This window comes from Sciurus vulgaris (assembly GCF_902686455.1).
Source record: "Sciurus vulgaris genome assembly, chromosome: 5".
NCBI classification, from domain to species: domain Eukaryota; kingdom Metazoa; phylum Chordata; class Mammalia; order Rodentia; family Sciuridae; genus Sciurus; species Sciurus vulgaris.
Genome location: NC_136465.1, coordinates 9,829,703 through 9,853,026, shown reverse-complemented (window position 1 = coordinate 9,853,026; position 23,324 = coordinate 9,829,703). Strand labels below are relative to the sequence as shown.

At 51.3% G+C, this 23,324-nt stretch overlaps 1 protein-coding gene across 1 annotated transcript in view; it reads right to left on the bottom strand.

Moving 5' to 3' along the window:
• Positions 1-4,876: 4,876 nt before the first annotated feature.
• Positions 4,877-23,324, bottom strand: part of SCARA5 (scavenger receptor class A member 5) — a 106,632-nt gene continuing 88,184 nt past the window's right edge. The window contains exons 8-9 of the mRNA XM_079139956.1: positions 14,754-14,948; positions 4,877-6,951 (exon numbers count right to left, since the gene is read on the bottom strand). Coding sequence (XP_078996082.1) covers positions 6,815-6,951; positions 14,754-14,948 — 332 coding nt within the window. The 3' untranslated portion in view covers positions 4,877-6,814. The remainder of the gene's footprint in view (positions 6,952-14,753; positions 14,949-23,324) is intronic.

The window sequence follows — 23,324 nt, the reverse complement described above, 5'->3', positions numbered from 1 at the left end:
GGGAAAGTCATGGAGGAAAAGCCTCCTGCTTGGAGCAGCAGACAGCAGACAGGGTCAAGCTCACACTCTCCCTCCAGTCTGCCTATGTGCAGAGCCACCAGAGAGTCCCCAGAACTCAAGTGCCATTTCAGTGTCAGACAGTACCACAAAGCTGAGTTTCAGGATGAGGTCAGGGCTGAGAGACAATCACCTTGTAATTGACGCAGATGTTCAAGGTGGTCCTGGGAGGCGGCAAAGGACTGTGGGTGCCAGGCTGGTCTGATGACCCAGAACAGGGCTTTGGATTCTAAAAGAAACAAGGAATGACCATGTTGCAGTCTACTCCAACCTTTGCACGAGGTTAGAGTTTGGGTATCACAACACTCCAGGAGGAGGTACCTGGCTGGGTATTTCTAAATCTTATGATTAGGTTCATCATTTTAGTAAAATAAGGGAACATCAATATGTGTAATTTTTAATAAAAACTGATTTTACATTTTCTGACATGAGTGGGAAATAAATGGTTCTAGATTTTTCTATTGGCAGCCAAGGCCATGTCATTCCAACAAAGGCTTGTGCTCAGGCAGTAGCCCTAGCCACCTGACGAGAGATGGCCCTCAATCAAGGCACAGCCTCCAAGTGGGGTGGATCAACTAAGTGCATGAAACAACCACCAGAATGGCGTACTTGAAACTTCTTTCCCACAGATGGAGGAATCTTGCCATCAGAGGACTCTACTACTGGAATTTTTCATAAGAAGCTAACAGTAGGAGGGAGTTCACACCATGCAGTCGCCTTTCTCTGGGTCTATTTTATAGAATTTGAAGTTTCTGGGTTCCACCTCAAAACTGAATCCTCATAGGAGTCTCCTGATTTCTAACAAACCCAGTTCCTCCCCTGACTTTCCGACTGCCAATCACCTCTTAATCTCATATACCAGTCTGAACCAACTCCCTCTGGTGGGATGCCCCACCTAGGTAAAGGCAGAAATACCTGCCTACCTTTGCACCCTCCTGCCCAATACTAAGCCACCCAAGAAGGACCTCGGAGCACTGACTTTAAGATGTATTTCTCAACTGTCTGGTTTTCCAAGTTCGTTCATGACTACACCTCAGAAACACATGGCAGAATTGTGGCATTTGTCTGGCTATAACTAGATGACTCAGGAAATACACTCGGTATAAAACGTAAATGGCTTTTGACTTTGATTCAGGAAACATTATTCAATTTGCCATGATATGTACGGTGAGGCTTCTGACGTTCTTTGCATCAAGTTATATGGCCCTCTATGTCAACAAAACTTCCTCCTCAGGCCAATCTGTGATTTGAGAACAAATAAATAGGTCAAACAATTTTAGAGAGGAAAGAAACTATAAACCAAAATGGTTTGGTTTGAAATCCAACCCCTCCTTTCCTTGACTCCTTCAAAACTTTGCAAAGCCAGATCCTCTAGGACTGGCCAGGGAGGAGTCTATTTTCAGAGTCTATTGGGAATCGTGGGAAGCCTGCGATCTCTCTGTCAGGGTCGCTGGGTGCTCACTCTTTAAAGGTACTGCACTGGGTTATTTGGATGCAGGTAATTGAATGGAGAGCTGTTTATTTCTGTGGGCATATGAACAGGACTTAAGGGCTATTCTACTCTATTCTTCTATTCTAATACAGTTGGTCTATGATTTGCTTCTATCCTCTTTAGAGTCGAGTTTTCTTGTACTCTTGTTGCTAGGTTACAAAACTAATATAATAGTAGTGCTTATGATTTCTTGGATTCAGGTTCTACTTTAATTTCTGCACGATCCTCTCAGTACTTGAGTTTCCTCTCATGGAGATGTGAGATGGTTAGTACGGAGCTCGTGGGTGTGAAGATTCAGGGAGATGGGTTGTGTTGAGCTCCAGGTGCTGTCCCAGGGCAAGTACTCGAGGAGCGTTGGCCGTGGCTTCTGCCCTCCCTCCATTGGTGAGGAGGGGACTACGTTCTCACTGTTGAACCATCTGCATCTCCTGTTGTTGGTTATTCATATTAACAGAGCCACGTGTGCTACCGCTAACTCACTAGCAATGAGGATGCCATTTTAATTTTTTTTTATACAGTTAGTTGTTTTGCATAAGTAGCTTGGTAGGCAGCCACTCTTGCCTTCACCGTGTCCTTCCTGTCGTTGGATAATATTGCTCTTGGGTGGCTAATGTTGCACTGAAAATCTGTGAAAAGGTTAAGAGTTAGAATGTCACCTCCATGAGGACAGGGGAAAGGCTCTTGGCCCATCCCGTATCTCCTGGACCTAGGACAGGGCCTTGCCCACGGTAGACACTCAGTAAATCCAGGTGAAGCAAACATACAAATGAACCAAGGGTGAGAACCCCGTCCACACAGTTCCCTGCAGGTAGGCACAGGTTTCCATCAGAGAGAAAGAGGATTCATTGTGCCAATGGAAACAGATCTGGCTCTGTCCACTGCACCAGCATGAGGTCCATCCCTGGGAGCCAGGGCCAGATCTCAGTGAGTGGGTGATGGAGAACTCACTGCCTTCTATTTGCAGAGGAGAACACAGGATGAGAAATGACAAAGCACCCATGTGTGGACATAGCAGGAGCCGAGAGGCCAGTGTGTCGGGCACGGGGCCAGGAAAGTGTTCCCAACTCTTTGGGGCCATAATAGAAATAGTTACTGAATAGTCTGAGACTTCTTCTTTGAACATTTTTCTGTTTGTATTTTTCTCAAATGACTTCCTATTGCTCTCCCACAGCTTAACTCGCCAGCGCTAAGGAGAACCGGCCAAGAGCCTGGGGGCTGACCTTTGAAGGGAATCTGGGGTGCAGAGGATGGGGGATGCTGTGATGGGGACCAAGAGAGAACGTTGCGGGAAGCCTGTTCATGTTCAGTCACGTCTTCCCACCTGGGGACTCATTCCAGAGTTAGTTTCTGCCAAATCCTTGTGTTATACTGAATAACAAACGTTGTTTCCTTATGATTCTCCTGGCCCAGAAAATAGCCACAGGGAGGACATCTACTTCTGGCCATGAGAGAGAATTTCCCAGAATTATCCTCCCTCTACATAACCAGGAAATTGCGAATTGTACGAACTACTTGAAACCTATCATTTCAGACATTGGACAAAATGGAGCAGAAGATTGTGACCCCTGAGAAAAGAAGAATGCGTGAGAGGAGTCCTACCTTGGTCTGGCTTTTCTGTCTCACTGCAGCCCTGGAAGGGGCCCAAGTCCAGCCATCCACCGAGTAAGAAGGCAGATTGAGCGAGGGAGGGCAAGGGCCCCGCGATTTGTACAATCTCTCAGAACCTGAGAGAGGAGAACTACACAGAAGTTCCAGAAAGGTGCCTAGGGGTTCCCGTAAGTCTCGGGCTCAACATCCGTCACACATGTGTGAAGCCCACGGGTTGGGAAGTACAACTTCTAAGAAAGAACGGTCACCAGAGCCTGCACGGCCCAGGTTCCCTCCAGTCCGAGTGGGAATTCTTCCCGAAAGCTCTATAACCTTCTCCAGTGGTGCAGCAGGTGCAGAGGGAAGAGGGGCCAGGCTCAGACAGGCAGAGCCTCCCTCAGCTCCCAGGGGTGAAGGGAGGAGGGGAGCAGGCCTGGGCGAGTGTCCATGGAAGGTTGAGGGAAGGCATGCTAAGGACAGGAGGTGAGTGACGCACACCTGACCTTTACGGAAGCAATAGAATAACTGATCTTCTTGTCACCAGTCACTGAAGACAGTAACGGTGGTGCCTGGGGTTGAGAAAGTTGTCACTCCTCACATACAAACCTTGTCCACTGGAAGTGGCTGTTTGGTGATGATTCAGAGGATGCAGAGCACGTTCTCGTAGGCACCAGGCGTGACAGCAATCATGGTGCCTTCCAGGCGACAAAGAGGGAGGAAAAGAGGTCCTTCGTCCTGGGCTGTGCACAGAACCAGAATCACCAAGGAGGGCTGTACTGCCAGGCCTTTGGTGGGGCCACCTCTTGTGCGATTTCCAGAACAATCAACCCTCCTGCTGGCCCAGCAAATTGTCATGGCCCATAGCACACTTAAGATGTGAGATTTTCCCAGAGACGTCAGCTCCAAGCCTGTGGCCAGGGCTACACAGTGACCAGAGTCTTCCCACACACACGGCTCATTCCTGCCCTCTCATTGGATGAAGCAGCCCAGGAACTTCACAGACCTGGTACCTAGCTTTCCTCAACCTTCTGATGCATGAATACAACTCTTCCCTGTGGGAACTCTGGAGGTGAGAGAAAATGCCAGTAGACAGGTGGTCTTCTTTATTGAATTCAAAAGTAGTTCTCTCCTGGCAATGACCTGAGTGGTGTTCTGCTCCCTGAGGCCTGTTTCCTCTGGCCAAATAAGGCTGGAGACATCGTGTGTCCCCCTAAAGCGCACATGTTGGAACTTTAATTCCTCAAAGTGCAGTGTTCGCAGAATTTGAGTCATAGGGTCGGAGTCCTCACAAATGGATGAATGAATGCCTTTCTCCCACACGTTCTCTCTCTTACAGGACAGGCTCAGCAATTGCCAGGCTGGTTTGTTATACAGCAAGTCCATTCTTGTGTCTTGTCTCTTGCACACATCCTTGAACCCTTGAGCTGAAGCAGTTCAAGTCCTTCACCAAGTGTGACTGTCTAATCTTAGAGTTCCCAGACTCTAGAACCATGAGCCCAAATCAGTCTCTTCTCATGATAAATTATCTAGTGTCAGGTATCCTGTTATAGCAATAGAAAACAGACTAAGACATATTCCATCAGGTTCTTGGTCTAGATTGAGTTGTCTTCCAGAAGTAGTTAAGCAACTTTTCATAAACAGCCCTTATTTTCAATCCCCACTGGAAAATGATCAGGCTATCCAATCTCACAACCCTCCCCACACTCCCTGGGTTTTCATGAGAAACATCATGTTGGAGCATGTTGGTGACATGTTTTTCACTTTATTGAAATTCTTTCTTACAAAAGGTTTGATGTATTTTAGGCCAGGCCTAATTTCCTTTAGTCCCTGAAATACAGGTCCATGGTCAATTCCATGACCTCTTAGGTAGGTATGTAAACTAGTCGACTTCTATGTTTAAAGTTCAAACACTTTTCAACATTGTTTTTATTTTATTTAAAACAAGGCTATGTTTCCCCAAATGAAAAGACCAAGTAAAAATTGTGTGAGTTTTTACTGGTAGGGTAACAATTTCTTTGCCAGAACTGCGCCGTTGTGAATTTTTTTCAAAGTGACATCTTTCCACCTTTAGTATTTTGTTTTAAATGCGAACTTTGCAATGTGCTGAGCTATGTAGTAAAGAGTGCTATGTTTATATATGCATACATATATTGGCTCTGGAAAAAGATGCATGAGTACATGCGTGTTATGTAAACATAGCAACTGGTCAGAAGGAGAGTCTGATCATTAGGAACTAGTGAATAACAAGCATACTGTAAGCAAAGAATGACCAAGGGCACATATTGGATTAGTCGTCAGCCAGGACCTTTGCTGGATGGATGCTTGAAGGGACCCACGCCTCACTTTCTCAATGCATGATACTGCTCATCTGATGTGACAGGTGATCATGCATCCAAGGCCCGACTGTGAGTTTGTGATTCCTTTGAAGAGAGGTGAAGCTGTACATACTTGCTACCAGAACATGCACATGGCCCAGTCCAACCTCCTCCCCATGTAAACTTCAGAATATGACCTCCCTAACTCTAGGAGGGCATATAGATTGCAGATGAGCAGAGGCCCCTGCTCTCTCATTCCCTTACAAATTACAGGGAACCCTCACTTCCTTCCACCCTATAGGACCCATCAGGACTTGTGTCCCCTGACCACACCTGAAGGGGCCTGGAAGGTGCAATGTCACCTCCTCCCAACAGTTATGAGACACAGTCGACTTGTCTTTAACCCTGACTGCCTGATGAGCGAGAGGTGGACTCAAGTTAATATGGGCACTCACCCTCCCAATCAACCCATCACATCTGATCTTGCCTGTGTGACTTTCTAAGCACCCAAGTCTCTGGCCCAAGCTTCTGGCTCAGGCCTAGCAAAGACACACTAAGTTTCCAGGGGGAACTTGGTCTCAGTCACCCTCAGTTTTCTGACTTGAAGGCCAGGTGAATGGGCCAGGTAAGTGCTACCTGGAGGTAGGACCTTACCTGGACTGACATGCCTTGTACCAATGTAGCAAAATGGATAAATGAATTTAGCACCCAAGTTCTGTTTACACCACGGCAGTCATTCAGTGAATGCTAGTTTCACTCCCTTCTCCAGCTCCAGCTGGGCTTCTGCAGGAGTTTTGCATTTCCCTCTTGCATCTGCAGCTGGCTTCTCCCCCACCTTCCTTCCCAAACTGGCACGTAGTGTGTGGAGCGGAGTAAAGCGGGGAAAACAAGGCATTCGGGATTGCCTTTTGCTGGGGAGGCAGATGTCGAAACTCTTGGCCTACATGAGGCTTGGGAATTATCTGGAGCGTAAAAGGTCCATATAATACTGTCCATCTCCACTGCCATATTCGTCCCTGATATCTTCTCAGCGTTCAAGTGTAACCGAGAGACTGGAGGGAACGTGGATAACGAGGCCCTGTGGAGGATGGCTCAGACCGCTGAGCAAACCGGTGACCCAGCTGACCCGGGCTCCCCAGGCAGGAACCCTGGTGGGAGAGAGACAGATCCCACAGAGACTCTGGAGCAGATGTCAGGAAGGAGAGTGGCAAGCCACCACGGTCCTGGGGTAGGGCTCTGGGGGCTGGGGATACTGGACTGGGCAGAGCAGAGGCAAGGCCAGGGTAGCTCCAAGCCAAGTCCCTACCCAGAAATGCAGGAGCAAGGCTTGGTGGCAGGGCCTGACCCTGGGCTGTGCCCACTGCTAGTGTCTGTTGCATGTCACCCCAGCATCCTCAGCATGTCCACAGTTTGTCACCCCCCATTTGGAGAAGCTGCAGCGGAAGATGGTGTCCTCTGTACCCTTGCAGGCGACGTCATCCATCCAAATCCTCCCAGTGCCTGTGGAGACAGGTCAGCACAGCTTCTTAGCAGGGGTGCAGGAAGGGGGAGCAATAGGGGCATGATTCTGCCTGCCCTGGACCAGGCTGTCCCTGGTGGCCCCGTAGGCGCTTCTCAGATCTGGGGCTTCCTTCTGCCCTTTCCATCCCACCAATAACTCATGCTTATTTCTAGGCTCAGTTTCTTGCGAGGAGAATAACAGTAACTGAGGTGATGACGCTGGTATCTCCGGTGTGCCAGGCATCTCACACATATTAGTTTCCTCTGCCCTCACCATGATGCTTTGAGGTAAGTATTAATAAACCCACTTTATAGGCGGGAAACTGAGGCTCAGAGAATAATCAATGCAAGATCACTCAGTTACTCAGCTTATACGTGGCAGTCTAACCTCAAAGTCATCCTGCTGCCTCCAGGATCACGCTCTATAAGACACACCACGTAACTTGTGAGACATGGTATCTTGAAGCCTTTCTTGAGGAATAGTGAGGCAGGGTCTAATCAGGGGGTAACGTCAGACAGATCCTAGATTGCCCCAGAGCCCCACAGCCAAGTTTCTCAATACCAACATCACTTCCAATCTTGTGAGCATTAAGGCAGATGGCCCCATTCTGTGAGCCCGAAACAGTGATTCAGGAAGGACAGCAGATCCCAGAGTTTAACATGTTCACCAGATATTTCACTAGTTCTCCAAAGCCAAGTCGGTGAGACAATCTATTTGATGGTGTTGCCTGCGGCCAGCCCTGTCCACCCAGCTCCTAAGAGGACCTGCCTGCTGGTCTGAAGGTGTCCGTGCGTGGAGGGCCTGGTGCTTTCGTGGGCTCTTCCAGGATTGCACCTGAGCACTGAGTAGCATATGCTTGGCTGTGGCACCTCAGTGAACTTAAGGGACTGGACTAGGAAGGCTGGGTGAGTTTCCAAGAGTGAAGGGCAGTGCTGTAGACAAGCAGTGCTTGTCGAGGGAAGAACAGAGTAAGTTATACAGAGGTCACCATGTGTCACCACTGACAGACGAGACCTTCCGGGCTCTCTGGGCTGATGGCTCTGCCTGGCCCCAGACGTGGGACTGAGCTCTAGGGTTCCTGTTGTGGCAGTAGCCTTGCTGCTCAGAGGGAGGCCCTGGACCCGCAGCAGGACTGGAGCTCAGTGGAAGCGGAGCAGCTCAGTCGTGCCCAGGCCCTACCGAGCCAGGATCTGCATGCTAACGAAGGCGCCGCGTGTGCACTGAGAAGCACTGGCGGAGGCAGGGCTTTGACATGGGACACGCCTCAACTCAAGTCTCAGCACCCTCTGGAGTGACCAGGTCAGTTTCCAAACTGGGAGGGGCTTTCCAGGATGTGGGACTTCCAGTGTTAAAACCTGGCAAGTTCTGGCCAAACCAGTGCCATTGGTCACCCCAGCACCCTCTCCTGTTGGGTCTGTGACAACGGGGTTAAGCGTCATAAAACAGGCCCTAATGATGCTACTGGAGGTGTCGCTCTGAGCAAGTCAACGAGGTTATAGTTCCTGTGTTGGAAAGAGCTGTGGAATCTAAGGAAGCCTGTCGTAAAGGCAGCTCAGGGCCGGGTGCAGTGGGACACACCTGCCATGCCAGCCACTGCGGAGGCTGAGGCAGGAGGCTCTCAGGTCAAGGCCAGCCTCAGCAACTTAGCAAGACCCTGTCTCAAAATAAAAAATAAAAAGGGCAGTGGATGAAGCTCAGTGGTAGAGCATCCCCAGGTTCAAGCCCCAGAGGCATCATAAGAAGGTAACTTGGGATTAGTCCTGTACCCCATCCTCATGTGTCAATCCCCCACTTCATTCAGCAGCCAGGAAGCCCCTCTCCTTTTTAGTGAACTGTCAGAATAAAACTGTCACTGAACTGCTCAGTGAAATCCCCTTATAAAGAATGTCAAGGGAACATCTAAACCACAGCACTGCTATCCACCATGGGAACTGAGTGGTGTAGACATATTTTGGTCATGTAGAGCTTGTCAGCCTCTGCCATCCTGGGGATCGCTGTGCAGGGAGTCAGCAGCAGATCAGCGGGGAGAGGCCTCCTCCGCCGTCTCCTTGGACCTCGACTCTTCCCCAGAGTCTCCCTGGCCTGCAGGGCTGTGGCTCTTGCACAATAGGCCCTTTGAGGCCCAGCTACAGCTCACAGATTAAACATCTCCGGGAAAACACATCAGTTTACAAACTACCCAGAAAAAGGCCACAGACCCAAGAGCTCTCTGGGATTAGTCACACCCAAAGCAAATAAAGAAGCAAATAAAGGAGACTAACAAAGAACAGGCCCAAGGTTACCCTGCCCGGATGTGCGTATAGAATCTCAAAACTCCAATCCCTAGTTGGTGTGCAGCCAGGGAGTCCTGGCCAATGTCCAGACATGGAAAGGCCATAAAATGGGAATAGGGTCATTAAATGAGCAGCCCTGAACATCTTTGGTTTTGACGGCCACGCGGGACCTCACTGAAGGGTGAAGGAAGTGGCAAACCATCTTGATCCCTCATGCTGTCACCGAAATGAGTGCTCTGGGGGTTCTAGCTGCCTATCCTCACCTTAGCTTTAGAAGTGACACGAGCGCTCAAGGTGTGGCCCCAGACCTGGACTGTGAGCATCACCTGGAGCTCGTCAGGAAACCTCCCCGGGGTTCACGTGCACTGTGGAGTCTGAGAGGCCCTGCTAGGCCAGGTCTGCACTTCGACTGACCCACTCCTCCAGCTGCGTGATCAACTCCTCGCCAGTGAGTAAGGCGGACCGTGCCTCCCACTTCACAGATCAGAGAATGAGGCAATAAGGCATCATAGGACAGTCCCTAGTCCACAGCTCTTAGCCAGGGGTGGCAAACCATGGGCCAAATGTGACCCAACACCTACTTTTGTAAATAAAGTTTTATTGGGACATGGCCCTGCCCATTTGGTTACTTATGGTACACAGTCGTTTTCTTCAGTTCTCCACTGCTGACCTGGGTAGTTGTGGCAGAAATCATCTAGCCCACAAAGCTTAAAAAATTTACTATTCAACCCTGTACAGAAAATGTGGGCTGATTTTTATAATAAGCAATATCCCAGTATTTGCGCCTTATTTTAGGGGGAAAAAAAGGGGCCACAATGGTAATAATGATAGAATTGGGAGTGAGCACACCAGTGTCATCTGCCTGCGGCCACCTGCCACGCTGTGCCTGGCGCCCTGCTTGCCTCCTCTCTGCGTCTGTCTTGGGCCATGCTCCCTGCTGCTCTGGGCTCCCCCAGCTGTGCTCACTCACCCCACCCACCTCCCCAGACCTGCTCCAGCCACTCGCCCTCCACTGCCTCGGGGCAAATTTAAAAGTCTCTCTCTTTTGAGTCTTTCCTTGCTCTTCTCCCGGGAAACAGATAATTTGATTACCAAACCCTATCCAGGAAAAAATGAATGGGCCGGACCACAGGGAGACCTGCCAGGGACTGGAGGTGTTGCGTGTCACTGGGGAGGGCTCAGTTAGGCCGCTGAAAGACCTCCCTCCCTGCCTGTCTCCCTCCTTCCTCCCTCCCTCTCTCCTTCCTTCCTTCCTCCCTCCCTCCCTCCCTCCCTCCCTCCCTCAATGGCTTCCTTCCTTCCATCTTTCCTTTCTTCCCTTCTCCCTCCTCCCCTCTCTCCTTTCTTCCCTCCTACATTCATCCAGTACCTAGTATGTCCTGATTCTGGGTTTTGAACTATAAAGGTGAAGCCGTCAAGATGTTCCCCTGTCTCTCCAAGGCCAGGGGAGTGTGAGGCAGCAATAGAGACATGCACAAAATTGCCACAGGACTTGGACAGGCATGTCTTCATCTTGAGATGAAGGATGGAAGGAGCCAGAAGAGCTTCTCTCAGGAGGCGATAACTGAGCTGACTTCCAAACTGAGGAAGGAGGGAAAGGCCTCGCAGAGGAACAGCAAGTGAGAAGACAGGGTGGCATGCAATGGCTCTGAGAGCACAAGCGGACACCTGCCAGGAGAGGACAGCGGTGGGCAGGGGCAGGTAAAGGAGAGTTTTGGGTGCTAAGCGAAGGAAACCCAGCTGACCCCAAGACCAGTAAGACCCACTGAGGATCCAGGAAAGAGTTGACATGTGCAGGTGCTCCTTTAAGAACGGTCTCAGGCAGCCACAAGGAGGTAGGCACCAGGAGCCAGCTGCAGCTGGTGGCGACGCAGCCGTGGGGTCATAGCCCATGGAGGATTGGAGCTGCTACCAAAGCCTGGTTGACTGACAGCCCCCTCCACTTATCGCACAGCAGAGAGACCTGTGCGATGATGTGACACCACTTTAACTGCCTGATGGCACATGATCGCATTTAACATCTGCTATCACCCTTAAAAAGGAGAACTGAAGCCCAGAGGTTAAGCAATCTGCTCAAGGTCGCCACCTAGAACGTAGCAGAGACAGGATTCCAATTTGGGGGTTTGGCTCCAGAGTGGGAGCTCCTCATCAGAGCTCTACCCTGCCTGAGGTCCTAAGGGGAGGGCAGGGAGGACAGATTCAAGAGAGACCAGAAGGGTGGACAGTGGCTGAATCTGCAGGAGTCGGGGACTGAGCAGATAGGGAGTAGGAGACAGGGAGGAGGCGCCCGGGTTTCTGTCTTGGATGGGCCTGACTGAGAAGGCGGTGCTGGGGCCAATGAGAGAGCGGAGGAGTTGGCAGGAAGGAAATGCTTGACGTTACAGCAGGTGTCTTGGAGGTACGTGTGGGCGTCTGGGGGTTGATGCTGACCCCAGGCATGGGAATGGCCCCCAGAGACAGCGTGCAGAATCCAAGGCAAGCCCCTTCCCTTCTCAGGCTTCCATTTCCCTCTGTGTGCCCTTTAGTGGCACTGGCCACCTACTTTCCCAGGGCCTGAGTAGCACGAGAGACAAGAGAGCGGACTGGTGGGGAGCGGTGGTCCAGAGCTGGTGCACCCAGGGACTCCTTGGGCTGCTCAAAGGCATGGGCTGAGAGCTTAGGGCTTCCTCCTAGGTGTTGTGTCACACAAAAATCAGGAGAGGAGGCCACAGTCCACAGGATGGCTGGCCAGGCTGGGAGCCATGTGCTGGGGCTGGGCTACCTTCACACCCACCTGCTGTAACGCCAAGACTGCCACAACCTTCAGAGTGCCTATTTGGGCTTTTTGAAAAGAGGTTATGGTTTTCTTTTACAAAAAGGCTTTGCTTCCACTTATTAGGAAGGAGTCCTCACTGGATGGACTCTCCCTCTTCTTCCTCAGGGAAATGACGTGGCAGTTTTCCTTGAAGAACTCCCCTTTGGGGATTCAGCCCAAAGCTGTGTGGGGAGGAAGGTGCTGTCTCTGTGGGCTACCCTTCATGGCACTGTAAGCCTTTGAAGTCCCCATGTGCCCTGGCCCTTAGGTGGAGAGGCCAGGACGTGTGCAGTTGCCCAGATGTTTCCTGCCAGCTGTCTCAGCAGGTATCCCCAAGTTCAGCTGATGAACATGGCATCCAAACATGAGCTTCCAAACAAGAATTGCATCATGGGGTTGAGGATGGAGGTTTCCAGGGCCAGACTCCATTCCCCATCTAGAGAAGACAGGCCACCCTCTCCCTCATGCGGAACAGAGTCCCTGTAGCCATTTAGCATGGGGTTGGGGTGATGCTGGACAGCTGCTGCCTTGGGAAAGATAACACACATGTTCAGCTCAACTCCACTGACCAAGAGCTGCCATGGGGGGTCACTGCTATCCACAGATCTCCAGAGGACCTGGCATCTGAGTGTGGGAAGACCAGGCCAAATACTACCCCTCAGCAGAGCGCTGATGCTCCTAAGGGGTGAGCAGCAGGGTCCGAGCACCCAGGGCCCAGGATGGACAGCTCATCACAGAGCCAGCAAGCCCTTTACTTAAAGACAAGAACACCAAGACCCAGAGTGCAGAAACAGCAGGCCCAAGACCACACAGCAAGGGTCAGCTCACTATTAAACAGGAGTGGGGAGCGCAGGCTTCCTTGGAACCGTGACTTTGGTTTCGAGTCAACCCAGGTTCCTCCACGTTCAAGGTCTGGCAGAAGAGAGCGCACATGAGTGTGAATGTGTGCGTAGGGATGTGGGTGGAGGTGGGTGCTGTGGGCATTGGCGGGTGTCATCCATGTGTAGATCTCCACATCAGAGTGGGTGGTGGTCGCAGCAGATTGAATGCTTGTGTCCCCACCAAATTCACATATTAAAAATCTAAGTCTCAAGGTGAGGGGGCTTAGATGAGGGTATTATGGGGGCTTTGGGAGGAGATTAGGTCATGAGGGTGGAGTCCTGATGGATGGGATTAGTGTCCTCAAAAAGACTCCTTGCTCCTTCCATCACTGGGGACAAAGCAAGAGCTGTCTGTGAGCCAGGAAGAGGCTCATCACCAGAGACTGGATCTACTGGCCCCTTGATCCTGGGCTTTGCAGACTCCAGAACTGGGAGAGATAAACTGCTGGGTTGTTTGTTTTGTTTTGTGCACTGAGGATTGAGCCCAGGGGTGCTCTACCACTATGCTATGTTCCCAGCTCTTTCCATTGTACTTGAAACGGGATTGCTAACTTGCCCAGGCTAGCCTTGAACTTGGAATCCTCCAGTCTTAGCTTCCCAAGGTGCTGAGATTACAGGCATGCACCACCCTGCCCAGCAGATTTCTGTTATTTATGAGCTACTCAGTTTCTGATATTTTGCTATGGCAGCCCAAATGGATTAAGACGGTGGCTGTAGTAAGCACGCTGAGGGCTTTCAGCTGATTTGTCTCCCTCCAAAATTCACACGACCAAGTACTGACACCTTATGCAGAATGTGACTGCATTTGGAGAAGACATTGAAAATAATTAAGTAAAATGAGGTCATTATAATGGGCCCTAATCTGATAGGTGTCCCTAGAAGAAGAGATTAGGACACAGATATGTGCAGAAGGAAGCCTACATAACGACACCAAGAGAAGACGCCATCCTCAGGCGGAGAAAGAGGCTCCAGAAGGAAGGGAACCCACCCTGCCAACACCTTGATCTTGGACTTCCCCTCCAGAATTGTGAGGAAGTAAATTCTCAATGCTCAAACCACCCAGGCTATGGTGTTTGCCACAGCTGCCCTGGCAGAAAAGTGCAGAGTCAGAGACAGGCATGGTGGGGTGGCTGGAGACTAGAGCTGGGGTGCAGCCAACAGGAGGCGAGGGTCAACACCACTGCCCAGGGTTAGGGTCTGGGCCCTTCCCCCCAAGCCTCTTGTCCCATCTGTGGGGAGGCAATGTGCTCGAGCAAGTCCAAAGGGAAGCAACTGGAATGGCAAAGGCTTTCTAAATCTTGTCATATGTGGGCAAGATGGAACATCTGGGGCGCTCATCTGGAGAAGAAAAGGATCAGAGAGACAGAGACAGCCCAGCAGAGAGGGTGTGGGCATGGACTCCTGAGATCCCTGCCTGGGTCTGATGACAGGTTCTGCCATTTGCTAGCCGTGTGACCTTGGGCAAGTTACCCGCCCTATCTGTGCCTCAGTTTCCCATTTGGAAAGGGGGGTGAAATCTACAACTACTCCATAGTGCTGTAAGGACTCAGTGAGTGAACAGCTGTAACGTGTTTAGAACACCACCCGTGAGGGACATATAGGTGTCAAGTAAGCACAAGAGTGTGGCAGAGGTAAGAGAGCAAGCTGCAAAGATCCGAGGGACTGTCCAGTGCGCCTGAGACACAGGATGGAGAACAGGGCCCGGAGGGGACCTAGGAGACAAGCCCACGTGTTGACTGCGTGCGGGGGATGGCAGAATGGCAGTCCAGGGGGCCGGGTTTCAGAGAGGGGACAGGAGGCCAGGGCTAGGACCGGCGGGCCCCCTCCCAGTCTTTTACCTCTGCGGGCCTCACCTTGCCCAAAGCGAGCCGTCCGGTACACCTCCTCGGCACCGCGGAAGCCCAGCATGCGGCACACCACGTCCCCATCCTTCTTGTCCCAGCCGTCATCACACACGGTGCCCCAGCGCCGGTCGTGGTACACCTCCACACGGCCCTCGTGCAGGCCCGAGCCGTTCACCAGGCGGATCATCGTGACATCCACACCACCTGCCAGAAGGAAGCCGCGTGTCACCCCTGGGCCTGGACCCCCTGCTGCACCTCCTGACGCCCCTCCCTCCAGGCGGGAGGGAAGAGCAGGCTGGGGCTGCAGCCACAGAATCCGGGTGTCACTGCTCCCCGTCATCAGCCTGTTTCCCAGCTTCCATTTCTTCCATTTTTTTAAAAAAGACTTTCAGGTGCACTGTTGACTGGAGGGTAAAGAGAGCAACATCCCCCACCAGAGTGGGACAAACGATAAACCCTCATTGACTGACACCTGTCATTACCCAAAGTCCAGAACTTCCCTTGGGTTCACTCTTAGTTTTGCGCGTTCTACGGGTTTGAACAAACGTATAATGTGTACCCACTGTCACCACACTCACCCGCTGCCTGAGACCCTCCACCCTGCAGCCCCTGAGCTTCTCCCGCCTCCGTGGTTGCCTCTGGGTTCTCGATTCCAGCTGGAATGGCACAGCGGGCGGCCTTTTCAGATCAGCTTCTTTCCCTGAGCGAGGCATATTTTTTCCTTCGTGTCTTCTCACAGCTTGCTAGTTCTGTTCTTTTCAGTTTGGGATGATGTTGTTTGGATATGCTGCAATTTGTTTACCCTTTCACCCACAAAAGGGGGTCTTGGCGTTTCTGTCTGGGTGTCTATGAATGAAGCTGCTATAAACCTCCATGCGTGGGTCAACGTGAATTTTAAACTCATTTGGGTAAATACCAAGGAGTGAGACTGCTGGATTCCTCTCCACCTTTTGAGGCCTGGTGACCAGCTGCCACACTTGTCAGGGAGGGGGATGTAGGAGGAACAGAGGAAACCCAGGGACAGTTAAGTCTGTAGGCATGAAAGTGCTCGAAGCCAGAGAGACCTGGATGTCGATTCTGACTCTGTCCCTTATGCTCTGTGAGAGACAGCGAGTGGTCTGCTAAATCTAAGATGTCCCTTATTATGAAGCACATCCCTACTTAAAATGCCACTAAGAAGGGAACGTCTGTCAGTTACAGTGGCAAATGACATCAATTGCTGGATGCTTCCCGACTTCGGAGATGCTAAAATGTGTGTCACGGAATCAGTGGAATAAGATGAGATGCACAAAGAGCTCAGAATGGTGCCTGATTCACTGTGGCTGCTCCCTTTTTTCTACCCTGTGACCTTACAGAAGTCTCAAGCCTCTCGGAGGACATTTCCTCGCACTGTGAGAGGGGACAACACCTGCTTCTCAGGAGTGTTGTGCAGAGGACTGAAATGGTGTCAGCCAGGCAGAGTGCCTGCGTGGGGCAGGCTTTACAGGCTGGTTTGCTCCTCGGTTTGACCATCACCTTCCTCTCTAGAGTCACTGTTCAGCAGAGAGCCCGGCTGGGGGAGATGAGTGGTCAGTGTTTGCTGAATGGCAGAACCAGTCGAGATCCATTTTTCTACATTACAAAGCCTTGCATTAGTTCTCCAAAGGGGGTATTTTGGAGACTTAAAGAACATATCAGCAACCAGAAGAAGCCTTCCCATCATCTCGCAGCTACTGCTTAGCCAGAGGTCAGAGTCTCAGGGTGACCACGGTTAGTGCCAGAGCTGGGATCACAGCTCAGGTCTCCTGACGTGTCTCCCAACTTCCTGCTGCTTGGCCTGCTCTTCATGAGGACCTGAACTTCTTCGCTTGATAAGATATCGGGGTGGTCAGCGAGTTGAGTCTGGCTGCACATCAAAATCATTAGGAATATCTGTTAAAATGCAGGTTCCTGAGTCAATTCAGGCCCGCTAATCAGAAGCTTGGTGGCAGAGGTCAGGGATCGGTATTGTTCCCACGTGTCCCCGTGTTCCGAGGTACCCATCATTTGTGTACTAGCATTCAAGGGGGACAGGATTAGATGGTGGGAAAGGTTCCTTCAACATGCATGATTTACAGGTCAAAGCCTCATGGAATGTGTGTGTGTGGCGGGGGGACTGTGACACAGTGACCAGTGGGGGACACAAGGCAAAGACTCACATGAACTGCTGGAGAACACAGTCACCCTGATCAAGTACTGCTCCTGGCAGGTGCTGCTCCCCTGAGCTGCTTTCTCCTTTCCCCCTTTCAGCCAGGGGGCTAACGACATCCCCTGTTCTAATGCCTGAGACTTGGCAAAGACCTTCAGCGGCCCCTGAAGGAGGGAGCGGAATTGACGAATCTCCCGTGCGCCACAAGAGACGGAGAGGACTCAGACCGCCCAGGTGCTGTTATGCGCTGCCTGAACTGGGGAAATCCAGAATCCTCCACACAGGGAGCAAAGGACACCACAGGAGCCACAGCGCCCCAGGATGCCAGCAGGCCACAGTGGGTCACTTTGCAAAGCTTCCCTCAGCACACTTGCTAGGCAACCTTCATCCCTGCTGGGTGAAGATCTATCCTGGCAGTTATGGAAAACAGCTCTGCAGGCTGGCAAAGGGGAGGTCGAGGAGCAGCAGGGAACACAGGAATCCTGGAGAAGGAAACGCAGAGGGGAACTCGGATCCAGAGGCCAGGTCTGACCAAACTCCCCAGAGGCGGTAATGAGGCTAACTGGGAGCCAGCAGCAGCCAAGGGGCTGGCCCTTCTAGGGGGCTTGACCCGGGGTAGGCTCAGGGGAGGTGCTTGTCCTCATTTCTAACAGACCCGCCTCACTTCTGTCAGCAGCATGTCACGTGGCAGGGTGCCGTGCCACTCAGGGGGAGGTCAGTGTGCGGGAATCCTGGCACAGGTCAGGCAGTATTCGGGGTGTCAGGTCAGAGTCACGGTAACAGGAAGAGGCTTAACGTGACACAGGTAGGAGGGCTGACATTTAGATGTCCCTGACAGCCTCTCTGGCCTGGCCAGCCTGATCTCACTCCATTCCCTTCCTCTCTTAGACAAATAAGGGATGAAGCGTCTGTTAGACAGCAGGGGGTATATCCATGAGAAAGGACCCACCTCATGGAGCTGATGCTCCAGTGTGGGAGACTAGTAAAATCACTAGTTCACAAGTAGTGACAGATGGGCACAGAAAGGCAGGGAGAGAGGGAGGCACCATCGTGGAAGTGTGAACGAGGAAGGCAGTGGAGAGTGAGGGGAGGGGAGGAGGGACTCGGACACCCTCACCTCAGAAAACCCCCTCTGCACTGTCTGGTCTGAATTTTTCTTCTCCTTTAGATCTCAGGTCAGATGTTCCTTCTCCCAGAGAGCCTTCCCTCATCACCACGCCTGGCCAGGGCCCCTTCTCTGGCTATAATATTCCTTTATACTGAAATTGCCTTTTACTCTCTTAGGTCACTGGGATCATCCCAAGGATCACGTGGCCTGACACAGTGCCCAGTGCACAGGATGCCAATCTGTGTAAAATGGAGACATGCAGGAATGGATGAATTCTCTCGATAACACAACCCAGGTGGGGAGGCGCCATCTAATGGACACAGCTCCCCAGAATCTACAGCTTCGATGGGAGTCCACCCTGAGAGCACCTCACAGCTCCAACACCCTCTCACAGCACAGCCCCTTCTGTGCCCTCACTGGCTGCTTTTCATGAGAGGATTCCAGGTTCTGGGTCCAGAGCTCAGGCACTGGTACCATCACTGTCCATTCCAAATGAGGAAACAGGGATGTGATCTCTCAAATGCTTTCATGGCTGGTGGAGGAAGCCTGGAAAATGTCATTTGAAGGGTGAAATATTGAAATTCCCTGGAGGTTTCAATGTATATGGAAGGGGCAAACGAACATTTGGAAATAGGAAAACTTCAAAAAATTGGAAACATGTGGTAACCATAATTACGGAATGCACAGAACAGTCAAGGATGCCTCTGGCCCCAGGCCCATGCTCCTCATGCACCAAGAAAAGTTAGGGTCCCTAGTAGGTAAACCTCTCCTAACTAGCATCACATGACCTCGGGGACTGAGAGAGGAAGAGTGCCCATGGGGGTACACTATAGAGCACCCAGACCCCAGTGTCTCTTCAGAAAGTCTTGGAGCCTGTTCCTCATGGCTTAACCCCAGGTCCCCAGACTCCACTACCACCTGCCCATTGGGTCAACAAACGCTTCATGCCCCAGAAGGGTGCATCTCCTCCCCTGGACTCATCCAAACCAGATGGCAAATTTTGTTCTGGCTTTATCTTATAGAATATTCAGTTTTTTGTGTCTTTCTTCCTCTAACAGAATCTCAGCTCTGTCACTACCTCCCTGGGAAACTATAGGCTGCTATTTGATTTGTTTATAACCCAGACTGCCCCAATTCAAGGACTTGGACAGTCCAAGGGGCTGGTCCTTGAATAAGGACAGCCTTGCAGGGAGGCAGCCTGCAGGCAGGTGGCACCTTTCCGAGGCCTGAGCAGTGAGGCCACCTCCCAGCAGTGCCCTTGGGGAGTCACCAAGCACACTCCAACAGGGACCCCAGCACTAGCCTGAGGAGTGTGTCATGACTTGCTAAGAGGTTTGGGTGTCTGTGGGCAGAAGGTTTCTACTCGCCTTTTCCCAGCAGTTTCTGCCCCAGGGCAAAGCTTTCCCACTGAGCAACCAAACACTGCCCGGAAATGCCCTCGCATTTGATGTGTCAACTTGATGCGTCAACTCCTACTCACTCAGACATGGTGCCTGAGAGGGCCTTAGCCTGGTTGTGACCCTCCCAGGACACTTGTTAGTCCAGGGAGTATCTTCCTCACCTCAGATGCCCAACCCTCGTCCCTGCAGGGCAGGTGGGCTACTTGGGGTCAGGGAGATTCCTGTGTTTGCACATGACAGTGGATAAGAACAGAAGGCAGGGATTCACAACTGTGGGAAACTCAGGCACTTCTAGGCCCATAGCAGGAAGGAATGATCTAGTTAGAGGGCAAAGAGAAAGAGTGTCCATGATGAGCAACGGAATCCCAGGTTTGGAGATGACAGTCTCCTTTCTTAATACCTGCCTCCTTTGCATCCCACCTAGGTGAGCCCTAGAAAGTCCTTCCTGAACAAAATAAGAATCAGCAACCCCAAGGACAGCCCTGTTCCACCATTCCATGTGGGTATCTGAGGGCCATGAATCCAAATCAGAACATAACAGGATTCCTTTTGATCTGGGTCCTTACCCCAGACTGGGGCCTGCCTGTCCATGTGTCTGCAGCTTGCAAGTACTGACCACAAGGCTGGTCCCTGCCCAGCTCTGTGCAGGAATGGTATCATCAGCGTTCCATCTCTGGACTGGAAAACCCAAGCATTGAGGAAATACGAGTAACTATTCCTTACCCAAAACATGGAGGACAACGGAGGCTGTTTCAACTTGACAGTTTGCCCCAACCCCAGCACACAAGTCAAAAAGATCTTTCCCTAGTAATATCCATCCTGCCCCGGGCCCTATCCTTGGCAGAGAAACGGATGTCCACAGGGCTGGGTCTCTGTTCCTCTTGTCTCTACTGCCCTGGGGGGTTGGGGACCATAGGCCCCACATCAGAGAAAAGTGCTGTCAGTCCCAGGCTCAGCCCAGAATCATCATTGCTTGGTCTTGCTGTGTGACCCAGAGGAGGAAACTGATGAGGGGACCCCAGGACAGGGCGCAGGCTCCTGTCTCTGAGAATCAAAGGAGTCATCAATCCCTGCCCCACGTGTTCTTAGGGTATCAGTGGTTCTAACCTCCGCTTGAGGCTTTCTGCCTGGCTGCAGCCCCAGCCCATGAAACTGGCCTCCTATCCTCAGCCTGCTGAACCAACCCTGCCATTACCCAGGCTTCTCCTGGGGCCAGCCCCACGGCCTACATCCACCTTCCTGCCACAGGGCCCCGGTTTCCCACATCCTGACTTGGTTATCCAGCAAAGAGGGTGAGGATGAGACACACGGAGGCAAGTCATGGAGAAGAACCAGGAGGGTCTTGCCTTCTGAGGACACCTCTGGAAACGACTTGCATTAACTTAGTTGTAGGCTACAGCTGTCCCATTGCGGAGTGTGTGGAGCTATTTTAGTTAATTGTGACACAATCTTTGGGCTTTTCCAATCATCACAGATGACGAAGAAGCATAGAATTTGCCAACTGGCAGAGGCTTGGAGATGACGTAGTCTGAAGTCTTCCTGTGACACACAAGGCAACCCAGAGGTGACAAGTCTTACCCAAGGTCACCCCACAGTGAGTAGAAGAGTTGGGGCCTGAATTTGACCCTTGACCCTTGGGCCAGTTCTCCATCCATACCCTCCCTTCTCTCCCACAGTCCTTCACCCTTCCTGGGATCTCTGAGCAGGGGTCACTCATTTGCTTCTCAACTTCGACTGAGATTCATGACTTTGATTTGATTTACAGCTCTGGTGGAGAAGTTACATGAAAAACGATTTTTCAACCCTGGAGCAGTAATGCTTCTGTGCAAAATTCATAAAAACCCATGGCTCCTCCTGAGTCTCACGGGCGGACCGTGGTGACAGGGAAGCATGGTTACCTCTGAGTTTGCATTTCAATATGAACACGTTGATAATTCCAGATTGGGGAAGGATAAAGCAGGCTTGGCTTTTGAAGAAAGCCCAGGGTGATTCTATTCCTATACACAGATTAGGCACTAACGGTACCTCATCTATCTAACCCTTTTATCTACAGTTTATTGAAGTAGATGCTTGTTTGTTTGTTTTTTCCCATTGTTCATGTTTTTACCCATGCAGATGCACTTTCAGACTCCCTACCACCATCCAGGGTTGCACTGGGCACTAAGGACATAAGGACAAATCAGTATTATCTTTTTCCTGGACTCACAGAAGGAGATGACCACAAAATGTCAAAACTGCCAGAGAATTCAAGGACTTCCAGGCCAAACGTCTCATTTAGAGAAGAAATGAAGGTTGAGAGACAGAAAGTGACCAGCTGTTACCGGGAGGCCAGAGCCCTCCCTTCCCAGACCACTGACTCCTTTGATGCCAGCCACTCTCAGCCGAAGCCATCATGCCAAGAGAAGCGGGTGTGTGGTTCCCCCAAGAGGCCAGGAGTGGAGAGGGCTCTGTTGGAGGGAGGCCCAGGGACGCTGTGCACCTGCTGGGGTCCACACGCATAGCTGGTCTTCCCTTGGGAAGGGAGGTCATGTCTTCCTTGTCCACAGCCCTCAGTGCTTGGCAAGACACCTGGTTAGTTGAAAGCACTCAGAGCGTGTTTGATGATGAGGTGGGATGGGGCAGCTGGGCGGATGGACGTCAGCCTTTGTTAACGGGCTCCATTGGAATGCCCTCCGGATGCCTCTGGGCGAGGGAGCGGTTAGACATGAGTAGTGGGTCAGGAGTTTAAGAAAGTACTTAGTGGAGAGCAAACCAGTTCCTCAGCAGCCCTGCTGCAGTGGTGCCGCAAGGTCTGACAAGATGGCTATTTCAGGACCCTTGCCTGATCTTAACCCTATAACCATTCCTCCTACAACAGGAGGAAGGTAGATAAATTCAGGGTAAGAACCAAAAGGGCGAGGGTATGTTTGCTCGAAGGACCTCACTGTGAAGACATCTTAAGCAAGATCTGTTATGGTCTGGATGTGAGGTGTCCCCCAAAAGCTCACTGTGAGACAATGCCAAGAAGGTTCAGAAGAGAAGCGATTGGGTTGTGAGAGTCTTAACCCAATCAGTGAATTATCCCCCTGATGGGATTAACTGGGTGGTAACTGAAGGTGGATAGGGTGTGGCTGGAGGAGGTGGGTGTTGGGGGTGTGCCAGTGGGGTAGATATTTTGTATCTGGTGAGTGGAGTCTCTCTCTCTCTGCTTCTTGATCATCATGTGAGCTGCTTCTCTCTACCACACTCTCTGCCATGATGTTCCACCTTACCTGGAACTCCAAGGAATGGAGCCAGCTGTTTACGGACCAAGACCTCTGAAACCGTGAGCCCCCAAATAAACTTTTCCTCCTGAAAATTGTTATTGTCAGGTCTTTTAGTCATAGTGGAGAACAGGCTGACTACAAGATTCTATACATGGAACCAGAGATTCCCAGATCTGAAAGCAGGATGGATAAGACCGGAGCCCTCCGACCATAAATTCTGCAAAATCAGTTCCAATCAGGAGCTGTCAGCCAGGCCAAGAAGACCAAGAGTTGTCTTCAGGTTGTTGGCTCATGCAGTCTGTCAATCCAGAGCTGAGATGGGACACTTGGTGGAAGTTTCTGACTATCTCACTTCTGCCCCCAATGAAAGCTGGAACTCAAAGAAGCGAGTTGTCCCTCTCCTCTCTGAGAGGATCTACTCTCTCCCTTGAGAGCGTCCTTTTCCTCTTCTAATAAGCTTTGCTATCCTAAGTCTCGTGTCTTGCTCGAAATCCTTTCACACAAGAGCACAAGAGCCGAGCACACAAGGCAATTTCAAGAGCTGACTCAGGCATCCCCGATTCCCTCCCTGGTTCTGCTTAACTTTCAGCGCCTGACTGAAAGGAACACAGGGCCTATGACCCTGTCTTTCCCTTGAACACAAAATGCTGGGGGAATCCC